Source organism: Strongyloides ratti (genome assembly GCF_001040885.1).
Source record: "Strongyloides ratti genome assembly S_ratti_ED321, chromosome : 1".
Classification (NCBI taxonomy): domain Eukaryota; kingdom Metazoa; phylum Nematoda; class Chromadorea; order Rhabditida; family Strongyloididae; genus Strongyloides; species Strongyloides ratti.
In genome coordinates this window covers 4339457-4358796 of record NC_037307.1, presented here as the reverse complement: position 1 = coordinate 4358796, position 19340 = coordinate 4339457, and the positions used below count along the sequence as shown (strand labels likewise).

Genomic DNA, 19340 nt, shown 5'->3' with positions numbered 1-19340 from the left:
AGAATTTTTTTAAAAAAATAAATATACGTTGGTGGAGTAATTTTTATAAAGTAGTTCAAAAGAGAAAACTTCCATGAAAGACTTTAAATTTCTTGTGATAAATAATCTACAATATAATTTTTAAATATTTTATTTAGTTCAATTCTAAATAAATTTAACAAGAACAAAAAAATTTGATTTTATATAAAGTTTAATAAAGTCATGCTAAATATTTTAAGTTACTGATTTTTAATAATCAAATTTTTAAATTTTTATTTTGATTCATTTTTATAAGGACTTTATTGTAAATTGATTTTTCTAATATACACCTTAAACAAATATTTTATAATATTTGTAGTACTTTTTTTATATCTTTTACCTAAATAAATAATTTATTATTAAAAAAAATTGTTATTTACGAAAATATTTTATTAAAAATATTTGTTCGTTTGATATATAAATATAATGTTAGTTTTATTTATCTAGAAATATAAAATTTTTACTATATTTTAATCAGCAAAATTTCCTTTTTTTCTTCTTTGGTTTCTTATTTTCAAGGATTCGTGCTTTTGTTGGTTTTTTAACTTTCTTTAATTTTTTAGATGCTGAGACATCAGTACCAATATTAAATTCTGTAGTTTCTTTTTCAAATGTTACTGTAGGAGTATCATCACCACTAGGATATTCAGTAGGTGGATTTTTTATTAAAATTGACTTCACAGTTTTTTCATATCCACTATCACAAAGTATCATTTCATTTTTTATTTTCATTGCAATATCTCTAACATCAGCTTTCATTTTTACAGATGCTGGATTATCTAACCTAGAATTTAATGCTTTATATGTCCATTTCTTAGCTTCATTTGATATTGGCCGTTCTATAATCAAAATTGCGCAATTATATTGTCTTAACATTTTAATTAACTTATCATGACATATATGTTTATTACTAACACGAAGTTCATTAACCGCAATAATATGATCACCTACAGATAAACATCTAGATAATTTAAAATTTGGAGTTAATTTTGTTATTAATACTTTAGATTGATAATGTTTTAGATAGAAACCCATACATTCATTTTCATTAGTAATTGTTAAACGAAAACCAAAATAAATATACCCTTCTTTCATATCTACAAACTGTAATGATTTACTTTCAATTTCATATATTGGTATTAAATCATTATTTTTACAAACAATTCTTTCAAAATGACATGTTACCTGTTTACATAATAAATCTTCCATAATTTCTTCAAAAATATCTATTGTTGAAACATACTCATCATTAATTTGAATAAGTTTATCACCAATTTTTAAATGATTAATAAAATACTCTGCTACACCTGTAACAAAAAGATGTTGATTAAGCTCAATATCATCAAATGGCAATTGTTGAATCGTTAACTCAACTGTAAAAATAATTATTTCTAAATCCATAAAAAATGACTAATTAAAAATAAAAATAATTATTTTATTTAATTTTAAAATGCAAATTTTTAAGATATTATTTTATTTTTATTACATTATATATATATATAATTTATTATCTAATATTATTTAAATATACTATTATTTATAATAACATCTATGACATAATCCCTGACATATTAATAGATAAAAAAATATTATTTTTTTTTTTTTAAAATATATGCATATATTTGTATAATTATTGAAACAATATAAAGATTATAAATATTTTATATTAATATTTTATATAAGAGTTATTCTCAAGACATTTTTATACACGTTCTACTTTGTAATACAATCAATTGTTTATAAAAAATGTTATAAATTATATTTTTTAAAGTTTATATATTAGTGAAAATTATTTTATATTTAAATTTAATTTACTTATTATATATATAAATTAATTTTTAAACAATTAAGAGAAGTTATCACATGTCATTTGTCATTGCCAAGGAATTTTTTTTTTTTTTTAATATAAAAAAAATAATTAATCAGGTATTTTTATTACAATTTTCTATTATGATTTTTGAACAAATATTGTTTAAAAATAATATTAAATATTGTTAATATTTTTTTAATTTATTGTGAGTTATAATTAAAAGCCGTACAATAATATTTTGAGTTAATAAATAAAATAACTTAGCAACCGTTGTCTATAACTATGAATGTTGATTAAGAACTCTTTACTGCATTATTGAATTTATTTCAATTGAAAATAAGTAATTAAAATATTATTTAACCTGCCAATATGCAGTAAAAAAATTTTTTAAAACAAATAACTTTCTTATTACTTAAGTTTGCCCTTTCATTTTAGTATTTTAATTTATCATATATAATTGTAAATATTTTGTGCTTAAGTATCACGATATATATTTTTTGATAAAGTTGTTTTTTTTAATATTTATTTACATAATGAATATTTTAATTTTTACTATGACTTATTATTATAATGATATCATTATAAAATTACAATATTAAAGTTTTTTTTTTATTATTTTATTTATTCAATCAATAGATTATACTACATTTATATAAAAAAATTTAATAAGATTTTATTATTATAAGTAAACCTGATATATTAATTATAACAAATTTTTTTTTATATAAAAACTATAATATTAAAAGTGTACTTAATTATTTATCTTTGTATCAATATTTTTTTAAAAATACATTATTTAATGTATCTAAACAAATTATTATAAAAATATTTTTTTAACAAATAGAATTTGAAAATAATTATTAGATAAAAATTTCTGTGTAAAGAAAAACATTTTTTTTTTAAAATGATTGTGTATTATAAAAGCTGACAAAAAGTTGGAACGACCTTAAAATAATTTAAATTGTAGCAGATGTCCTTACATTTATAGGATTCAATACATAATTTATAGATTATTTAAACGACAAATTTTAAAAGCAATTTTACATTACTTGGTATTGTCAATTAATTTTTAAAATATTTTTCTTTTCTTTGTTTAAGAACAATAACATTAAATGCATATTTAAAGTTTAAAAATTTAAATATTTCTAGGAAAAAAAAAATTGCATTTTAATCAAAAGTTAAATATAAAGATTTATTATTAAATTATACTAATAAACATTATGTAAAAGAATTTTAAAATATATAATATTTAATTTCTTTAATATTAATTTTATTAAATAACTTAGAATATATATATTTAAAGTTTTTAACATAGGTTTAATAAATATTAAATTTATTAAGTTACCTTAATATGTTATTAAATCTTTATTAATATTATAATCTTTATACTTTATTTACCTTTATTATAAATATTCTTATAAAATAATAATTTATTTTTATAATTATTTCATTTTTAAAAATAATTTTTGTATCCATTTTTAATAACAAATATTATTATGTGTAAATTTGTAGCAATATGAATCTATTGATAATGTTATTTTAATATAATTTAATAACTGAAACATTAAACACTACTTTATCTCACCTTATAATAATTTATAAAAAAAAAAAATAAAAGTTGTTTAATATAAATAGAGTGTTAAAAAATATGTAATTGTAATTCAATTTTATTTTGTTTACTTAGATTGTTTATCAAATTGTAATTTATATTAGGATTTTTTTTTTAACAGAAGTATTTAGTTTATTTTATTAATAAAAATATATTATGTGTTCTATAACATATTAAAAGTTTTTTTTTTTTTTTGGAAAAATTTCCTCTATTTATTTATAAAAAAAAGAAAATTTTTTTTTTTAATAATTTATAAATATTATTTTCTCATAATTTGTTTTTATCATATTATTATTTAGAAAATCTGTTTTTTAATTATATAATTTTGCATTATTGGTTTAGGAAAACAATATTAAATGATACTTTTTAATTTATTTACAAAATAGTTTAAAGATTATTTTTTTCATTGACATTTTACAGCTAATAAAAATGATGATATTTTGATCAAAAAGTCAATTATTTATTGAACAGCTGATATTAGATCTTTTTATAAAGTGATGAACTTTATCTAATAAATATATATATATATATATATATTTTTTTTAACTTTTATTAGCAGATGTTATTATATTCAAATATGTGTTAAAATAACATCATCATTATATTATGTAATTGAGATGATAAATTCACACTATGTTTATATTTTTTAAATTTTTTAAAAAATCTTCTTATTCCAGTAATCAATCAAGTTATTTTCCTAACATTTTAATAAACATAAATCCATATTTTACTAAGTATTTATTAAAAATAAATAGAAGCTTCTGTTAAAACATACAACTGACACTAGTTTCAAGTACATTTTATTAACTCTCAAACAACATTTATAGTCATCTCGAATAATAATTTAAGAGTCTCTTTAAAATTATATTTCAATTTATACTAAAAATTATTAAATTATAATACATTTATTTTGTGATTTCAGATCTAAACTTGACCTACAGTTTGGTTTTCATAACTATTTCAGATAATTGTTAAGTGTCAAATACCTATTTTTATTTATAAATATTATTTTTATAAATTTATAGCTTTTTTTTTGGTAATGATTTTATTGATATAAATTATGGGAAACTTTAATACCACTCCAATAAATAGAACATTATCACCAAATGGTAACAATGTAAATATTCAATCGAGTACTTCTACAAATCCAAATAATAATATTATTTCATCATTACAATCAAATTTAGCTACTGGAGAGGAATTATCAATAACTGAGGTTGAAAATGTTTCACAGGATCCGGTGTCAAATTCTATTGAAATTGCCACAATCAATGCAAATTCAATTGCCTATCAAAAAAAAATTTTTAAAAATAATAGTTTTGAAAGGAAAAATAAATTTCAAGCTCAGAAGACAATATTACATAGAATGATTTTTTTCGGGTATTTTTTACTAACAAAGACATTTTTTTTAATTTCTTTTTTTGAAATTATTTTTATTATTATTACCTTAATATGGACAATTATTGTTATTTCATATGGAGAGGAAAAATATGATTCATATAATAAAGATTTGAGACAAATTATTCCATATCTATATTATTATCCAATAACATTTTTAATGGTTAGTTATAAATTTATTTATAAAAAAATTTTTTTTTTTTAAAGATTTTTTGGATAATTTTAATATCAGTTTCAATGATTGGAGCTAAATATTTAGTACCATATCTATTTTTACCAAACATTATTGCCTCAATAATTGTATCATTGTCATATCTTGCAATTTTAATTAATGGTATTATTAAAATATGTAACGATTTTGATTATTTTACAGGTCATTTTTCATGGCCAATAGGAGTTGTATTATTATTATCATTATTTTTATTTATCATTTCATCATATTTTTTGCTAATTAAATGTGTTTGTTTTGCCGATACATTAAGAAAACGAAAGGTACCTATAATTTTAAATTTTTTTAATATTATTTTTTTTTATAGACTGTACAGGTAACTGATGCAATAATTAATATTATAAGAAAAAATAACAATTTTGATGATAAAGAAAAAGATTATGATTCTATATCTGAAACATTTAGCACAAAAAGTACTGTTATTGTATCTGATGAATTTCTCAAAATTCCCAATAAATTATAAAATCTCAATTTATAAAAAAAATATATTCATACATTACGAAAACAATATTTCAGATATTTTTACGGGTTATAGTTAGTATTTTGGGTCTTTTTTTTACCGATGGAAAAAAAAATTTTTTTTTTGTTATATTATAATTCATTATTATAATATTTTTACTATAAAATTATATAAAATTCAAAATTTTTTGTTATATAATAAATTTATATTATTATTAATTTGTATTTTTTTTTAAACACATTTTTTAAAAATGCCTTTACCAATCAAATATCTAGAAAAAGATAGTGTTTTAATTCAATCATTATATTTAAAAAATTTTCCAGATAATTTTACCTATATTCCTGAAAATACATTTGCTCTTACTGATAAAAATTTAAATATTGATTTAATAAAAAAATATTCTGGTAGAAAATATGAATCTAAAAAATGTGAATGTAAAGTTTCACAAATTTTTACTGATGACTTTAAACAATTAACACAGGAAGGATATCAATATGTTGTTACTTCAGGATATGAACAACCACTTACTAGATGTGATGATAAAAGATGTAAACTTAGATTAGATAAATATTATGAATCAAGAAAAGATAGAAGATTAGAAATATTTTTTAAAAATAATACAATTGGATGGGGATTGAGAACATTAGAATTTATTCCAAAATATTCTTTTATAGGAGAATATGTAGGTTGGTATGAAGATTCTAATGCTTTAATAGAACCATCAGCTTATATTTTTCAATTTGGTTATGTATGTTTATATATTATACTTATATTTAAATTTTTATAGACTGAATATAATATTATATCAGATGCTAGAAGATTTGGAAATTATACTAGATTTGCAAATCATAGTTGCAATCCTAATGTTTTAACTATTGAAGCAAATAATATGGATTGGTGTTCTTTTACAGAAGATTTAGATAAAAAAAATAAACGTAAAATAAAATACAAGTATATTCCACAGATATGGTTTATTGCAGATAGAGATATTTATCCTGGTGAAGAATTGTACATAAACTATGGAACAGCTTATTTTTCTAATGTCGATTACAATTGTTTATGTGGAGAGGATAATTGTATGATTTATAAAAATAAAAAATGATAATCATATAACTTTATTAAGTATAAAATATTTTTATTATCTACAAAAACAATAATAAAAAAAGAAACTTAAAAATTTAATTTATAAAATATATTTATCATATGTAACTTAATTAAGCATTGTAAATTATACCTATAACTATATTATGTCCAAATTAATTATATTTATTAAAAAAATTAATGTTTCAAAAATAATTGTATTATTTTATATTTTGATATAATAAAGGTGACATTTTCTAAATTTTTCTATCAATAATTTTTAATATTTCATTGTAAAAAAAAAAAAAATTAAAGGTATTTTTATTATAGTTGTGTTTTATAAAAATGTTTAGAGAGAAAGAAATAACATCAAAAATTAATGTACAAAATAATCATGCTTATATATTTTTTTTAGTAATTAATTTTTAGTCAACAGATAAAATAAACAAATAATCTTATGTTGTCTATCATAATTGTAGTAATGATTATTATATGACATTTTATAGTATGATAAATGTTTTTCATAATTTAATATGAAATTTTTACAATTATTATGGATGATGAAAAGAAATGATAGATTCTTGGTTCATGGTAATTGAAATATTTTTTTTAGTATATTTATTTTTTATTAACGTTTATTAGTTAAATTTGTTTTTTGTTTAGAATTTTAAAAAAAAATACCGTCTTAATTATACTTAAAATGAAATTGAATTTCATTTTGTTTTATATGGTATTTTATGAAATCAATTTTTTTTTGAATAGCATAATATAATTACACTCATTTGATAGATCATAAAAAATTATTAATTTCTATTATAATCACAATTATCACGCAATCATAACTTTCAAAGTTATAATCAATTAAAATCAGAAGCAAAAGTAGAAAATATTTTTTGATAAAAATCGCTTGACACGACAAAATAAAAGTTTTTAAACGTTATTCAATGGTTTTAAATCAATTTTTTTTGCAAGAAATCCATTAAGACTAGTTTTATACTCTTAAAAGATTTACAATTTGAAATATGATAAGAAGTGACGTTTTGAAAAAATTTAAAGCATATAATCATAACTAAAGTAAATGAAATTGTAAAAGCATAGGACATGATGGGTTGGGCTTTCAAAAACTTTTATAGTATAGTCTAGGTTCAAATGTTCTTCAAAATACCTACCCATATTGATATATAAAATGTAGTATTTTTACATTCTTAAATTTTTGCCATCAACTTTTTTGTATCTCAACAAAGATTGAAAAACTAAAATATTTTAAAAATTATATCTTAAATATAAACTTTTTTATAAGTCTATTGGAGAAAATTTATTCTTATATTTATTTTGAAGCAAGATATATCATAAACGGAAAATTTTCTAAAATATTCATTGCTTTCGACTTTCCAATATTTCAAGTGAAACTTGACCTATAATAATTAAATTAGTATCAATTTATTTCTTTTGAAAATTTAGTTTAAAATAAGTAATCTTTATCATAAAGTATTTACTTTCAAAATAAATTCTGAAATTACTAACAAAAATTCTGAGTTAATCTTTCACATAAATTATGAAAAAACACTTTTTTTGTACAATTAAGAAGTATGATTATATTTATTTTATATACCTTACAATATAATAACTTTTTAATATAATCATAAATATAATACAATTAAAATTCTAAAAGTTCTGGTCAATTAAAGTTAGAGATGAAAGTGAAAAATATTTTTTGAACAAAATTGTCCTTCACGATGGAATAAAATTATTTTAAGTTAAACAATTCCAAACCACTTTTTTATGATAAATTTTATTAAGGCTAGCTTTATTTTCTTAGAACGGCTCAAACTTGAAATATGATAAAAAATAAAGTTTGAAAAATGTTTTTAACAACATGTTTATAACTAAGTTAAATTTAATCATGAAAGCAAGAAATGTATTGTGCTGGAGGCTTCACAACATTTTAGCTGTGATTCAGGCTAAAAAGTTTTTTGAAATATGACATGTAGTATTTTTGTCCACTTAACCTTTTGTCATTATTTTTTATCTTTCATGAATATTTTAACATATAAAAATGTTTTGAAGAAAAATTTGAAATGAAAATAAACTAACAGTTTATTACAATAAAAACTGTATTTTTCTATCTTAATTTTAAAATGAGATTTTGAAAAAGACAGAAATTTTTCTAAAATATTTATTGTTTTCGAATTTTAAATATATGAGTTGAGATTTAATCAATATTAGTGAGATTAATAATGTTCAAATTCTTTGTAAAACTTTATTTAGCTTAAATCATTGTAATAATATCACTTTTTTATATACAGATGTTCAAAGATTAATTGGAAAAAATTTTAAATTTCTAGATTGATAACTTTTGCGTATTATTTTAATAATAAAAATATGTATTTTCAATTTTAATCTTATAGACCGAAAGAAAATTAAAGATTTGTTTTGTGTTAACACATTTGTAATTGATATCATTGTAATAATATTATTTGATTAGATAATTTTAATATTATTAATGTAAATATATTACTATCAGTTTTGTAAACAACAATTAAACATATATGTTTTAGATCAATGTTAATTAATTTTTTAAACTAAAAAAAAATTTTTTTTCTATTTTTAATATAAAGTTTTAATAACAAAAAATAAAAAAATTTTAATTTAAAATTATAAAAATATTACAAAGGTATTTTTAGTATATTTATATTTAATACTAAAAGTTTTAAAAAATTGTGATAAAGTTTTATAATGTGTGGTGGTTTTTTTATGAATTTTAATTATTTACTTCAAAAATATTTAAAAAAAATAATTCATCATCATTTTTAATTTTAAAAAAATAAAAAATTTTTGTTATTATCAACTTGATTTCAACTATAAGTAAACCCAATTTAAAAAGTTTTATTTGAATCATTTGGAATTATCTCGAGAGTATACATACAACATGATCTTTTACTTAAAAATTTAATATATTATTAAGTTTTTATTTGCAAAACTTTGTATATATATAAATAAATTTATTATTTTTAAATATTTTTAAGATTACTTTTTATAAATAGAATATATCAATATATATTTTAAAATAAAAAAGAAAATTATCTTCTTTTATAAACTATAATAACTATTTTCTTTATAATTAAACCAGATAATCCTCATATGTACTAGAAATTGTTGTTCTTTACAAATTTTATAGTGTAACATTATTCCAACTTATAAATTATAACACAATTTAAAAAATTTTTTTTTTTATATTTGTTTTTATTTTTATTTAAATTACTATTTTTTATTTGAGTAATATTAATGTCTAATTCTAAACCAACATTATTATTAACTGGTTATGGTCCTTTTAACCATATTACAGAAAATCCATCAAAAGCAATAGTTACTGAGCTGTATAAAGAATTTGAAGATAACAAACAAAATTTTCCATATAACTTAGAAATAAAAATACTTCCAGTTTCTTATAAATCAGTTCACGATGAAATGAAACAATATTATCAAAGGGAAGATGTAAGTTATTTAAAAAAAAATATATTTTTTTAATAATTAACATTTTTAGATTGATTATTTTATTCATCTTGGTGTAGATTCAACCTCAAAATATATTATTTTTGAGACTGAAGCTGAATCACATGGATATTTTTCAGAGGATATTGATGGTTGTGTTCCAGAGGATAATTGTTGTATTGTTCAAAAAGGAGGAGAACCTCAAACATTAAAATCATCCTTTCCATTACATAAAATTTGTTCAGAAATGAATGAAACAAATGACTACTACCCTATAATGTTAAGTACTGATCCTGGAAAATTTTTATGTAGTTATATCTATTATCAAACACTTTATCATTCTCCAAAAACATTATTTATACATGTACCTAATGTTAAATTAAATGACGATGCACATTTTAATGATATTTTGTGTACAATTAAAAAAGCAATTGATAATGTAGTTATTTATGAAGAAAAAGGAAAACATTTAAAAAAAATATAAATTTATATCATTTTTCACTTTTAAATAAATCATTTTAGTTTTTAGAAAGATCTTCTAATATGATATTTAAAATAGGTTTATATACTTCATTTGGTGCTCTTAAACCCCAAATAAAATCTAAATGATTAAAATCTTTTAATTCCACATTTCCTTTTAAAATTGATGGATCAAGATTTGGTATTAAATGCATTTTAATATCTTCAGGATCACCAAGCCAATCAGAATCTCCCCAATATAAGTATGTATCAGCATTAACATTTGTAATATCATATATTGGTGGTGTTGGTTGACCATAATGTTTTAGATTTTGTTTTTCATTACGATAATCATACATTTCTTGCTTCTTTGAATGAACCATTTGCATCCAATGAACCATATTTTGGACAGATGTTGCTGCCGGTGTATGTCCCATATAAACAGGAACTCTTGATTTATTTAATTGATTTGATTCTGGACCAGCAATTAAAAATAAAATGTTATCACACATGGTATTTATTAATGAATTTTCACATACAGCTTTATTTAATATTTCCATAAGCCAATTATTTGGCAAAAATTCTTTATCACCAAGTATTGTTAAAATAAAACCAATTTCTGGATATAATAATTTAGCCAATACTTCCATAGCACCTTTTATATGACCTATATTTTTATTTATTTATATATTAACATAAATCTTTACAACTAACCTACAGTTCCAACAGGTGCTAATGCAAAAAATTTCTTTATTTTATTTTTAAAATTTGGATCAATAGAAAGTTTTGAAAACATTATTAAAGTTCCCTGTGAATGACCAATATAATAAAGTTGTTTTTGTCCTGAAATTTCTAATGCTTTGTCTATCATTGCATCTAAGTCATACTTTACCATTTCATCCCATGAAAAAGCCCAAAATTCTTTGGTATTTGTATTAATATGATTATTATCAATTGAATATGTATCACCTCTTATATTTCCAAGCCAAACATCAAATCCTGCATCAGCAAAAATGAATGCTGCAGATTGTGAAGGTAAATTTGTTATCCAATTAGTTGAAGAACATAATAATCCATGTTGCATAAAAACAACAGGTCTATTTTTATTATCACTTTGTCCTTTTCCATGTCTTATACGATGCATATGTAAAACATATCCATCTTCTGTTGTTGCAGTTATATCTTCAGCTGGATATCCCCAATATTCTATAATTTCAATCTTAAAAATATTATAAAAAAATTAAATAAATAATTAGTTACTGGAGACATATTAACTTCTGGATCATTAGCTAAACAATAGCATATTAATAGAAGTAAAAAAATTAAATATTTTGTCATTTTAATAATTTACAATAATAAAATTTGTTTGAGTATTAAATTAATTATTCAAAAGAAATAATTCAGATAGCAAAATTAATCTTATCATTACTGATAACATGAATGATAGATTGTCCATGCATAGTTAAGTTCACATGGTTTTAATGAGACAATTCTTTTTTTATGATATTAACTATTAAAATAAGAAATAATCGTTCTAGTGATATATTTACAAATCACAAAAATAGTCAGAAAATGTAATTTTCATACAAAAAATCAAACTTATTTTTATAAAAAAAAAGTAATTTAAAGATAAAATATTAACAAAATTTTTATTATTTTCAACAGCTTTATAATCAAAACAATAAACAATGAAAAATATTAAACTTCAAAAAATTAACAAAATATACTGAAAAATGATTAACGTCTATCGGTCTTGCCAATTCCTCTTTTTCCGGAGAACAAATGTTTAGGCATCTTTGTGTAAACATGTCTATCAGCTTCACCTTTTTTACCTTCAGTTCTTGTAAGTCTATTGGCAAATTTATGTAATCTGGAGGCTTTAACACGAGCTGTTGTAGATGGCATAGAAAGAAGTCTTTTAGGAATTCTAGCTGGAGCTTTAATTGTTGGTACAAATCCAATCTTCATCTTCTTTCCATGAAGTGGTTTCTCAGATTCAGCATGCATATTTTGTAGACGTTCCTCAGAAACATTAATTCCAAGTGAACCAAGTTGTTCTTGCAATTTCTCTTTAGTACGTTCAGATTTACGTGCAATGACACGAGATTGTTTTGCTGTATTTATACGATCACGAAGACGAGAATCTAAGCGTATTAATTGTTCTTTGTGTGTTATCTTTTTAGAAATTTCTAAGAGTTCTTTTGTTTCTTCATCATCTGTTTCCATATCAGCATCATAAACACCTGCAATTTCACGTGCATTCTCATCTGTCTTAATTTTTTCATATAATTTATCATAACTTGAATGAACAAAATCAGAAATATTATGTCCTTCCCATACTTCTGGAATAATGTCATACTTCTCATCTTCATTTTTAAGCATATATCTTTTTTTAAGATCTAAAATATATTTATTTCCCATTTCAAGTTCTATTTCACGTTCAAGACGTCTAGTCTTTTCATCTCTATATAAAGATAAATCGTCTTCAATTTCATTTGTTTCCATTGATTGAACTTTTTTTTGTATCAATTTTTGTTTAGCACTATCTGGAATAAATGGTAAACGAGTTTTTTCATCTCTATTTTCTGGGTATGCAACGAATACACGACTTAATACACCATAATCATTAACTTTTTTATTATGAAGCTTCTCTTCTACACGTTGAGCAAGAAGTGATTCACATGCATAATTTTTCAAATTAGAAACTCCTTCTTCAGAAACAGTAGATAATTGTACAATTGTAATACCACTAGCTTCAACTTCCTCTAAAACTTTTTGTTTCTCAATAGGAAGTTCTTCTCTTTTAATAATATCAACTTTATTAAGACCAAGAACAACAGGTTTGTTTGCAAACAATGGACGAATACTTTCAAATAAATGAACTTGCTCTTCAATTGTCTGATTACATTGTTCACTTACATCCATCATGAAAACAACAGTAGCTTTTAAATGAGCAAGAGCAGTTACAGCTTGCATTTCAATTGTATTTCTACATTCAAGAGGTTGATCTAAGATTCCAGGAGTATCAATAACTTGCCATCTTAAATATTTATAATCTAAATGTCCAACATAAAGAGATTTGGTTGTAAAAGCATATGGTTGAACTTCAACATCAGCACGTGTTATTTTATTAATAAAAGAAGATTTACCAACATTAGGGAAACCACAAAGAATTAAAGTTCTTGTATTTGGATCGATAGAAGGAAGACGAGAAAGATGTTGACGAACTTGTTCAAGATATTCAAAACTAGACTTATTTCTAATTAATAATTTTACCATACGACCAAGTGCAGCTCTTTTTAACATTTTACAACGATACAATGAATCAGCATATTTCATCATACGAACATAATCACGAGCAATTCCATCAACAAGATGACGGGCAGTATTCATTTGACCAAGAGCAATTTTGTAATGGTCTTTATCATATAATATATTCATAAGATCTGCATAAAAAGGATGAACTTCCTCAACATTAGGAAATTCTGTTAAAATTTCTGTTAATTTATCATGAAGAGTTTGTTGAAGAAATTTTATTTTTCGTATATAAAAAGCACGAATTCTTCCTATTGAATAGGCTTTGTGTACAACAGTAGGTGTTTTACGTTGAGTCTTTGACAATACAATATTTTTAAGATCCTAAAAAATGATAATATAATTTAAAAAAAAACAAACTAAAATTATACTTACACTTGCTGATGGAACACATGTTATACGTTTGAAATTATACGACATTTTTAATATCTAAAACCTAAAATAAATATAAATTAAAAATAATATATTGGAAAAATATGTATTTTAATTATTTTTTAATAAAAAAATTAATTAATAATAATATATAATATAACAAATAAAACTTCAAATAAATAAATAAATAAATAATACTATTCATTTAATATTAAAAACAATCATTCAATACTAACCTTAATAATATCTTTAAAATATTTTTAATACTTTTATACAAAATATTTAAATTGTTCCTGCACAGATGTTGGAGCACAATTTATCAGTAAAAAAATCAACAATAGAAAAAGTTTACACATGATTTATTTTAGTAGCCTTATGTTATTTTTAGAGAAATAAATTAGAAATCATATAATAAAGTATTGATATACTATCAATGCCTTTTTTTATTTTTATGCTTTTTAATATGCTTTTCATTGGTATTCGAAAATTTTTCCGTCATTATTTTTTTTTTATTTTTTTGCTTTTTTTTCTCCTGTTTTCCACCACTAGGGGATTTTTTTGGAAATAATAAAGGTGGTGGAGACGGGATATTTGGTGCATCTTTTTGGATATTATCAATATAATTTGGATGATTAACAGGTGGAATGTGATAAGGTTCTTTTGGAACAACTATTTCTATTGGAGATAGTGGTTTAGGTGGTGCTGGAATCAACAAAGCTTGCCGTTTAGCCGGTGGTTTATTAATTGGCTGATCGTTCATTTGTTGATTGTTCATTTGTTGATTGTTCACTAGTTGATGATTCAGTGGTTGATTGTAGTCTAGTTGATGATTTACTGGATATTCTTGGAGTTGCTTTTCAGATTTATTCATATATTTTTCAGGGTGTTCTGTGTTATATTGCGGTGCAAGTGATCCTTCTAAGCAAGGGGGACTTTTTGGAATAAATCTATTATATTGCGTAGCGGGTGGTGGTTCTAGAAAATTAAAAGAAGTTTTTTCCTTTACGGTAGGAGATCCATGTTCATAGTTATGATTAAGTGCATGCGAAGATGATTTATTGGGTGATGCAGGTAAATTACTTGTATCTTCATAAAAACTTTTGGACCTTAGGTCGGTTTCAATATCTCTCGTATTCGTTTTGTTTTTACTGATATTTAATTCTGTAGATTTTTTTTTTCCATCTGAACAATTATTAATTACAAAACATATTGTTGTACAAATGAAAAGTAAATAAAACATTTCTAGTAAAAGTTGATATGTCGACATTATTACAATTTTACAATTAAAAAATATTTTATATAAAATAAAAATTATAAAATAATCTGAATATAAACAATATGCATTATTAGAAATATGGTATTACATCTCAGTTAATGTTTTACTCATAACGTTTGGAATAAAATATTGTAGAAAATGCAGAATATCAGATAGAAACTTTTCTTGTTCATGATGCAAATCAGGATCTTTGGCATAAAATATCTTATATTTTCCAGTCTCATAACATCCTTCCAGTTTAAAAACTGTTATTACCTCAGATGGACACATTTCAAAAGACTTATTCCTTTCTTCCATAATTTTTTTCGTAACTCTTTTCTCAAGTGACAAAGTTTTCTCACCATCTATAGTTTCTATATGCCTTCTTATTTTCCTTCTTCCTATCCATACAGGTGTTGAAGTGGCAAACAATCTTACCCAATGTCCATCATTACCTGTAATACCAGCTACTTCTCTTGAATCATCCATATAAGTATCATCAAATACAGAATCAAGTAAAACTATTTGTTCCAAAATTTCATTTAAAAGTGAATAAAAAACTTCTTGAGGTAATGTAGTTGGAACATCAACCTCACAAAGTTTTTTTAACTCTTCGCCTTCTTCACATATATCAGTCATTGTTTCATTGTGTTCATGACTATCATTATGTCCTTTTATTTTTAAAATTGATAAAAAATTTTCACGTGCTTTGATTTTAGCAATAGATAATAACATATTTGTTTTCATTTTTCTCCAATATTTAAAAGTAACCCTCTGACCAATATTATGGGTAATCTCAAGAGGATCTTGAATATTTACAGCAGAGGAAAACTTCTTCTGAGTATCTTCATCAAAATTATAGTAATCATTAAATTCCTTTATAGAAAGAATTTTTTCAATAGGAAGGCACATTATTAATTTCGGGTTGAATTTTGTTGCAATAAAAGTAAAGAAATCACGAAAAAGAAAAGACATGGTGACATCTGGAAATTGATAAGGAGAAACTTTATAACCACAATTGAATCCATTAACAATAAGACTATTATTTACCACATTACTTGGGATAAAATTTTTATTTCTAAGATAAAAAATAGCCATCAGTGTAATTGAATAAGAAGTAAAGTATCCGCTATTTTCCTGTGAATTTTTTCCTCTTAATAAATTTGTTGTTGAAGACCAAAGACGTAGAGCGAATATAAATTTAAAAACTCTGCCCGTTGTATCAAATTTTATAATGTCTGCAAACCAGTTGAATTTAACAACTCCAAGTTGATTATCACAACTTAAATCTAGAATAAATTTGTTCCTTATAGCTATTTGAAGTATTGGTACTTTTTTATTTAAAATAAAACTAATTTGAGTTACAATTCCTATTGTTTTTTTAATATGTGAAATGATTTTGCAAAGAAGTCTAACACGGTTTTGCACTGAAAGTAATGAAAATTCTTGAAGCGTAATACCATTTTGTAGAAACATTTGTGGATCTAATGCTAATAGAGTTTCAGCATTTCGATAGACAATATTATTATTGTTTACTTTATTACCGTCAAATTTTTCTGCAAAAAGCAATGTTCCATCTACGTCAGAATATTTTGTTGATAAACCAGAAATAAGGCTACCAAATACCTGAATATTTAATGACGGAATGAAATATTTTTGAACACATGTGGCAAGTTCATTTATTATATTCAATCTTCTTTGAATCTATAAAAAGATTAATTATCTAATATATAAATTGATAAATGTTACTTTTTCTTTATCCATAGTAAGAGAATTAACGAGGATCTCTATTTGCTTTTCAAAGTCATTTTCGTTCTCTAATAGCTCTTCTATTGTATTTATATCAATGTCAGCATATTTTAATCTCTTTATGATACTGGAAAACGATACTTTTCTTTTTTCAACGATAATTTCATGCTAAATATATTGTATTATATTTTACTTGAAATTAACTTACGCCATTCAATTGGAAATTACCATTTTTTAAGAATCTTTCAGCACTTGAAGCATCCTTAAACTCTATTATAACATAATATCTGTTATTAAGATCTGGTATAACTCTATCAATTACACCAAATTTCTTACTTATTTCTTCAAGCCATTCTGTACCATATTCAATCTCCCTCTGAAATCCTTTTAAAAAAACACTCCTGGAAGCAATTTCTACAAGCTTACGCTCCTCTTTCACATTTTCTGCATGCTTTTTTCCCCCGTAATGTGCGTTTAAAGAAGCCTCAGAATGGCATGAAACATGACAAACTTCACAAGAATAATGCATTTTTTTCTCTCTAAAATAATTTTTACCAATGCATTAATAGTGCAAAATATGTCATGAATAATAAAAAGTAACGGAAAAGGTAAATCATTAATATATCAACAAATAATTTCTTTATTTGTCACTATAGCTTATGTCACTAGTTTTAGTGATTAACAAATCCTACAACGATTGTTTTTTATAGGTCTACAAAACAATGGAAAGAAGTCACTCGAAATTTTGATAGTCGTTTTGTTAAAATTTTATTTTGACCTCAGATATGAGTAGTTCCGAAGAGGTATCATGGGTCACATGGTTTTGTGGACTTCGAGGTAACGATTTTTTTTGTGAGGTAAGCTTTTCTATGGTTACTTAATGTGATATAATGCATTTTTTTTAAAGGTTGATGAAGATTATATTCAGGATAGATTCAATTTAACAGGCTTGTCTGAACAAGTACCACACTTTAGAAATGCTATGGATATGATTCTTGATCTTGAGCCAGGTATATAAATTATATATAAAAATTTGATTTTTATATTGTAGATGATGAATATGATGAAATTCATTCTGATCTTGTTGAACAAGCTGCTGAAATGCTATATGGTTTAATTCATGCACGTTATATTCTTACTAATCGTGGTATTCAATTAATGTTAGAAAAGTATCGAAATGAAGAGTTTGGTAATTGTCCACGCGTCTATTGCGAAGGGCAAGCTACACTTCCAATTGGATTATCCGATATATGTGGAGAATCTATGGTTAAATTATACTGCCCAAAATGTTGTGATATTTTTAACCCACGCTCATCTAAATATAGTCATACTGACGGAGCTTATTTTGGCACTGGTTTTCCACATATGCTATTTTTTGTTCACCCAGAATTGAGACCAAAAAGTCCAACTAAATATTACATACCACGTTTGTTTGGTTTTAAAGTGCATTCATCAGTTTATGCTCATACACCAAGTTACAATCAAAGAAGAATGTTAAAGGATGATGAATCAAGAGAGGAAGAAACAACAAGTAGCAAATAGATAAAGCTAGATTAAATCTATGTTTTCTTTCTTCAATTACTTCGAATCATCAAAACTTATAGTGATTCTTCTTTTTTAGAAGATGTATTGTTTGAGGTTGTTTATCTAAATTTTTATATTGCATTGTTTTGTATAAATAATTGATGATTAGTGAAGATTGTCTATTTGTATTCCTTATAATTAATAAACATTTTAACTTAAAAATAATTGTAAATATGTTAATTTTTAGAAATAAACTAAATGTTGAAATATAGTAGTTTGTTTTATAGGAAAAATTTAGTTGTATGTATTTCTTTATTAATTGTTTTTGTTGATAAAATATTTAGTTTTAAAAAAATTTTCATTAGGTAAAGTATAAATCTACAAAAAAGATTTTTTTGGTGTTATAAGTTTTTACTATGTTTACTTTAAAAAATATTTTTAGCTTTTCCTAAAAAATATCACATTCCTTAAGTTTTCATGTTGAATTCAAATTTCAAGAATGACATTTTTAAAATATTTTTTTTATTATTATATTTAAAAATGTAATGTTTTACAACTTTTCTTTTTTTA

The 19340-nt window shown here is 22.4% G+C and overlaps 8 protein-coding genes across 8 annotated transcripts; 4 read left to right on the top strand and 4 right to left on the bottom strand.

Annotated features, from left to right (window-relative positions):
- Nucleotides 1-492: 492 nt before the first annotated feature.
- On the bottom strand, nt 493-1419 carry SRAE_1000141000 (PDZ domain-containing protein; the record flags this gene model as incomplete). The annotated part of the gene is made up of 1 exon (XM_024648360.1): nt 493-1419. One exon carries the CDS (start codon nt 1417-1419, stop codon nt 493-495), a length of 927 nt encoding a protein of 308 aa, XP_024502347.1.
- A 3078-nt stretch (nt 1420-4497) lies between these two features.
- On the top strand, nt 4498-5527 carry SRAE_1000140900 (Hypothetical protein; the record flags this gene model as incomplete). The annotated part of the gene is made up of 4 exons (XM_024648359.1): nt 4498-4998; nt 5043-5169; nt 5209-5327; nt 5372-5527. 4 exons carry the CDS (start codon nt 4498-4500, stop codon nt 5525-5527), a joined length of 903 nt encoding a protein of 300 aa, XP_024502346.1.
- Nucleotides 5528-5774: 247 nt separating this feature from the next.
- Nucleotides 5775-6626, top strand: SRAE_1000140800 (G9a; the record flags this gene model as incomplete). Its single annotated transcript, XM_024648358.1, has 2 exons — nt 5775-6272; nt 6312-6626. 2 exons carry the CDS (start codon nt 5775-5777, stop codon nt 6624-6626), a joined length of 813 nt encoding a protein of 270 aa, XP_024502345.1.
- Nucleotides 6627-9889: 3263 nt separating this feature from the next.
- On the top strand, nt 9890-10580 carry SRAE_1000140700 (Peptidase C15, pyroglutamyl peptidase I family and Peptidase C15, pyroglutamyl peptidase I-like family-containing protein; the record flags this gene model as incomplete). Its single annotated transcript, XM_024648357.1, has 2 exons — nt 9890-10099; nt 10149-10580. 2 exons carry the CDS (start codon nt 9890-9892, stop codon nt 10578-10580), a joined length of 642 nt encoding a protein of 213 aa, XP_024502344.1.
- A 34-nt stretch (nt 10581-10614) lies between these two features.
- Nucleotides 10615-11893, bottom strand: SRAE_1000140600 (Lipase; the record flags this gene model as incomplete). Its single annotated transcript, XM_024648356.1, has 3 exons — nt 10615-11222; nt 11270-11774; nt 11816-11893. The coding sequence occupies 3 exons, from the start codon at nt 11891-11893 to the stop codon at nt 10615-10617; spliced, it is 1191 nt and encodes a 396-aa protein (XP_024502343.1).
- Nucleotides 11894-12292: 399 nt separating this feature from the next.
- SRAE_1000140500 (Probable nucleolar GTP-binding protein 1) lies at nt 12293-14290 on the bottom strand (the record flags this gene model as incomplete). Its single annotated transcript, XM_024648355.1, has 2 exons — nt 12293-14194; nt 14246-14290. 2 exons carry the CDS (start codon nt 14288-14290, stop codon nt 12293-12295), a joined length of 1947 nt encoding a protein of 648 aa, XP_024502342.1.
- A 9-nt stretch (nt 14291-14299) lies between these two features.
- Nucleotides 14300-17775, bottom strand: SRAE_1000140400 (Speckle targeted PIP5K1A-regulated poly(A) polymerase; the record flags this gene model as incomplete). The annotated part of the gene is made up of 8 exons (XM_024648354.1): nt 14300-14306; nt 14479-14508; nt 14827-15369; nt 15607-17201; nt 17247-17414; nt 17455-17516; nt 17583-17630; nt 17673-17775. The coding sequence occupies 8 exons, from the start codon at nt 17773-17775 to the stop codon at nt 14300-14302; spliced, it is 2556 nt and encodes an 851-aa protein (XP_024502341.1).
- A 256-nt stretch (nt 17776-18031) lies between these two features.
- On the top strand, nt 18032-18788 carry SRAE_1000140300 (Casein kinase II subunit beta; the record flags this gene model as incomplete). Its single annotated transcript, XM_024648353.1, has 3 exons — nt 18032-18103; nt 18154-18256; nt 18298-18788. 3 exons carry the CDS (start codon nt 18032-18034, stop codon nt 18786-18788), a joined length of 666 nt encoding a protein of 221 aa, XP_024502340.1.
- Nucleotides 18789-19340: the final 552 nt, after the last annotated feature.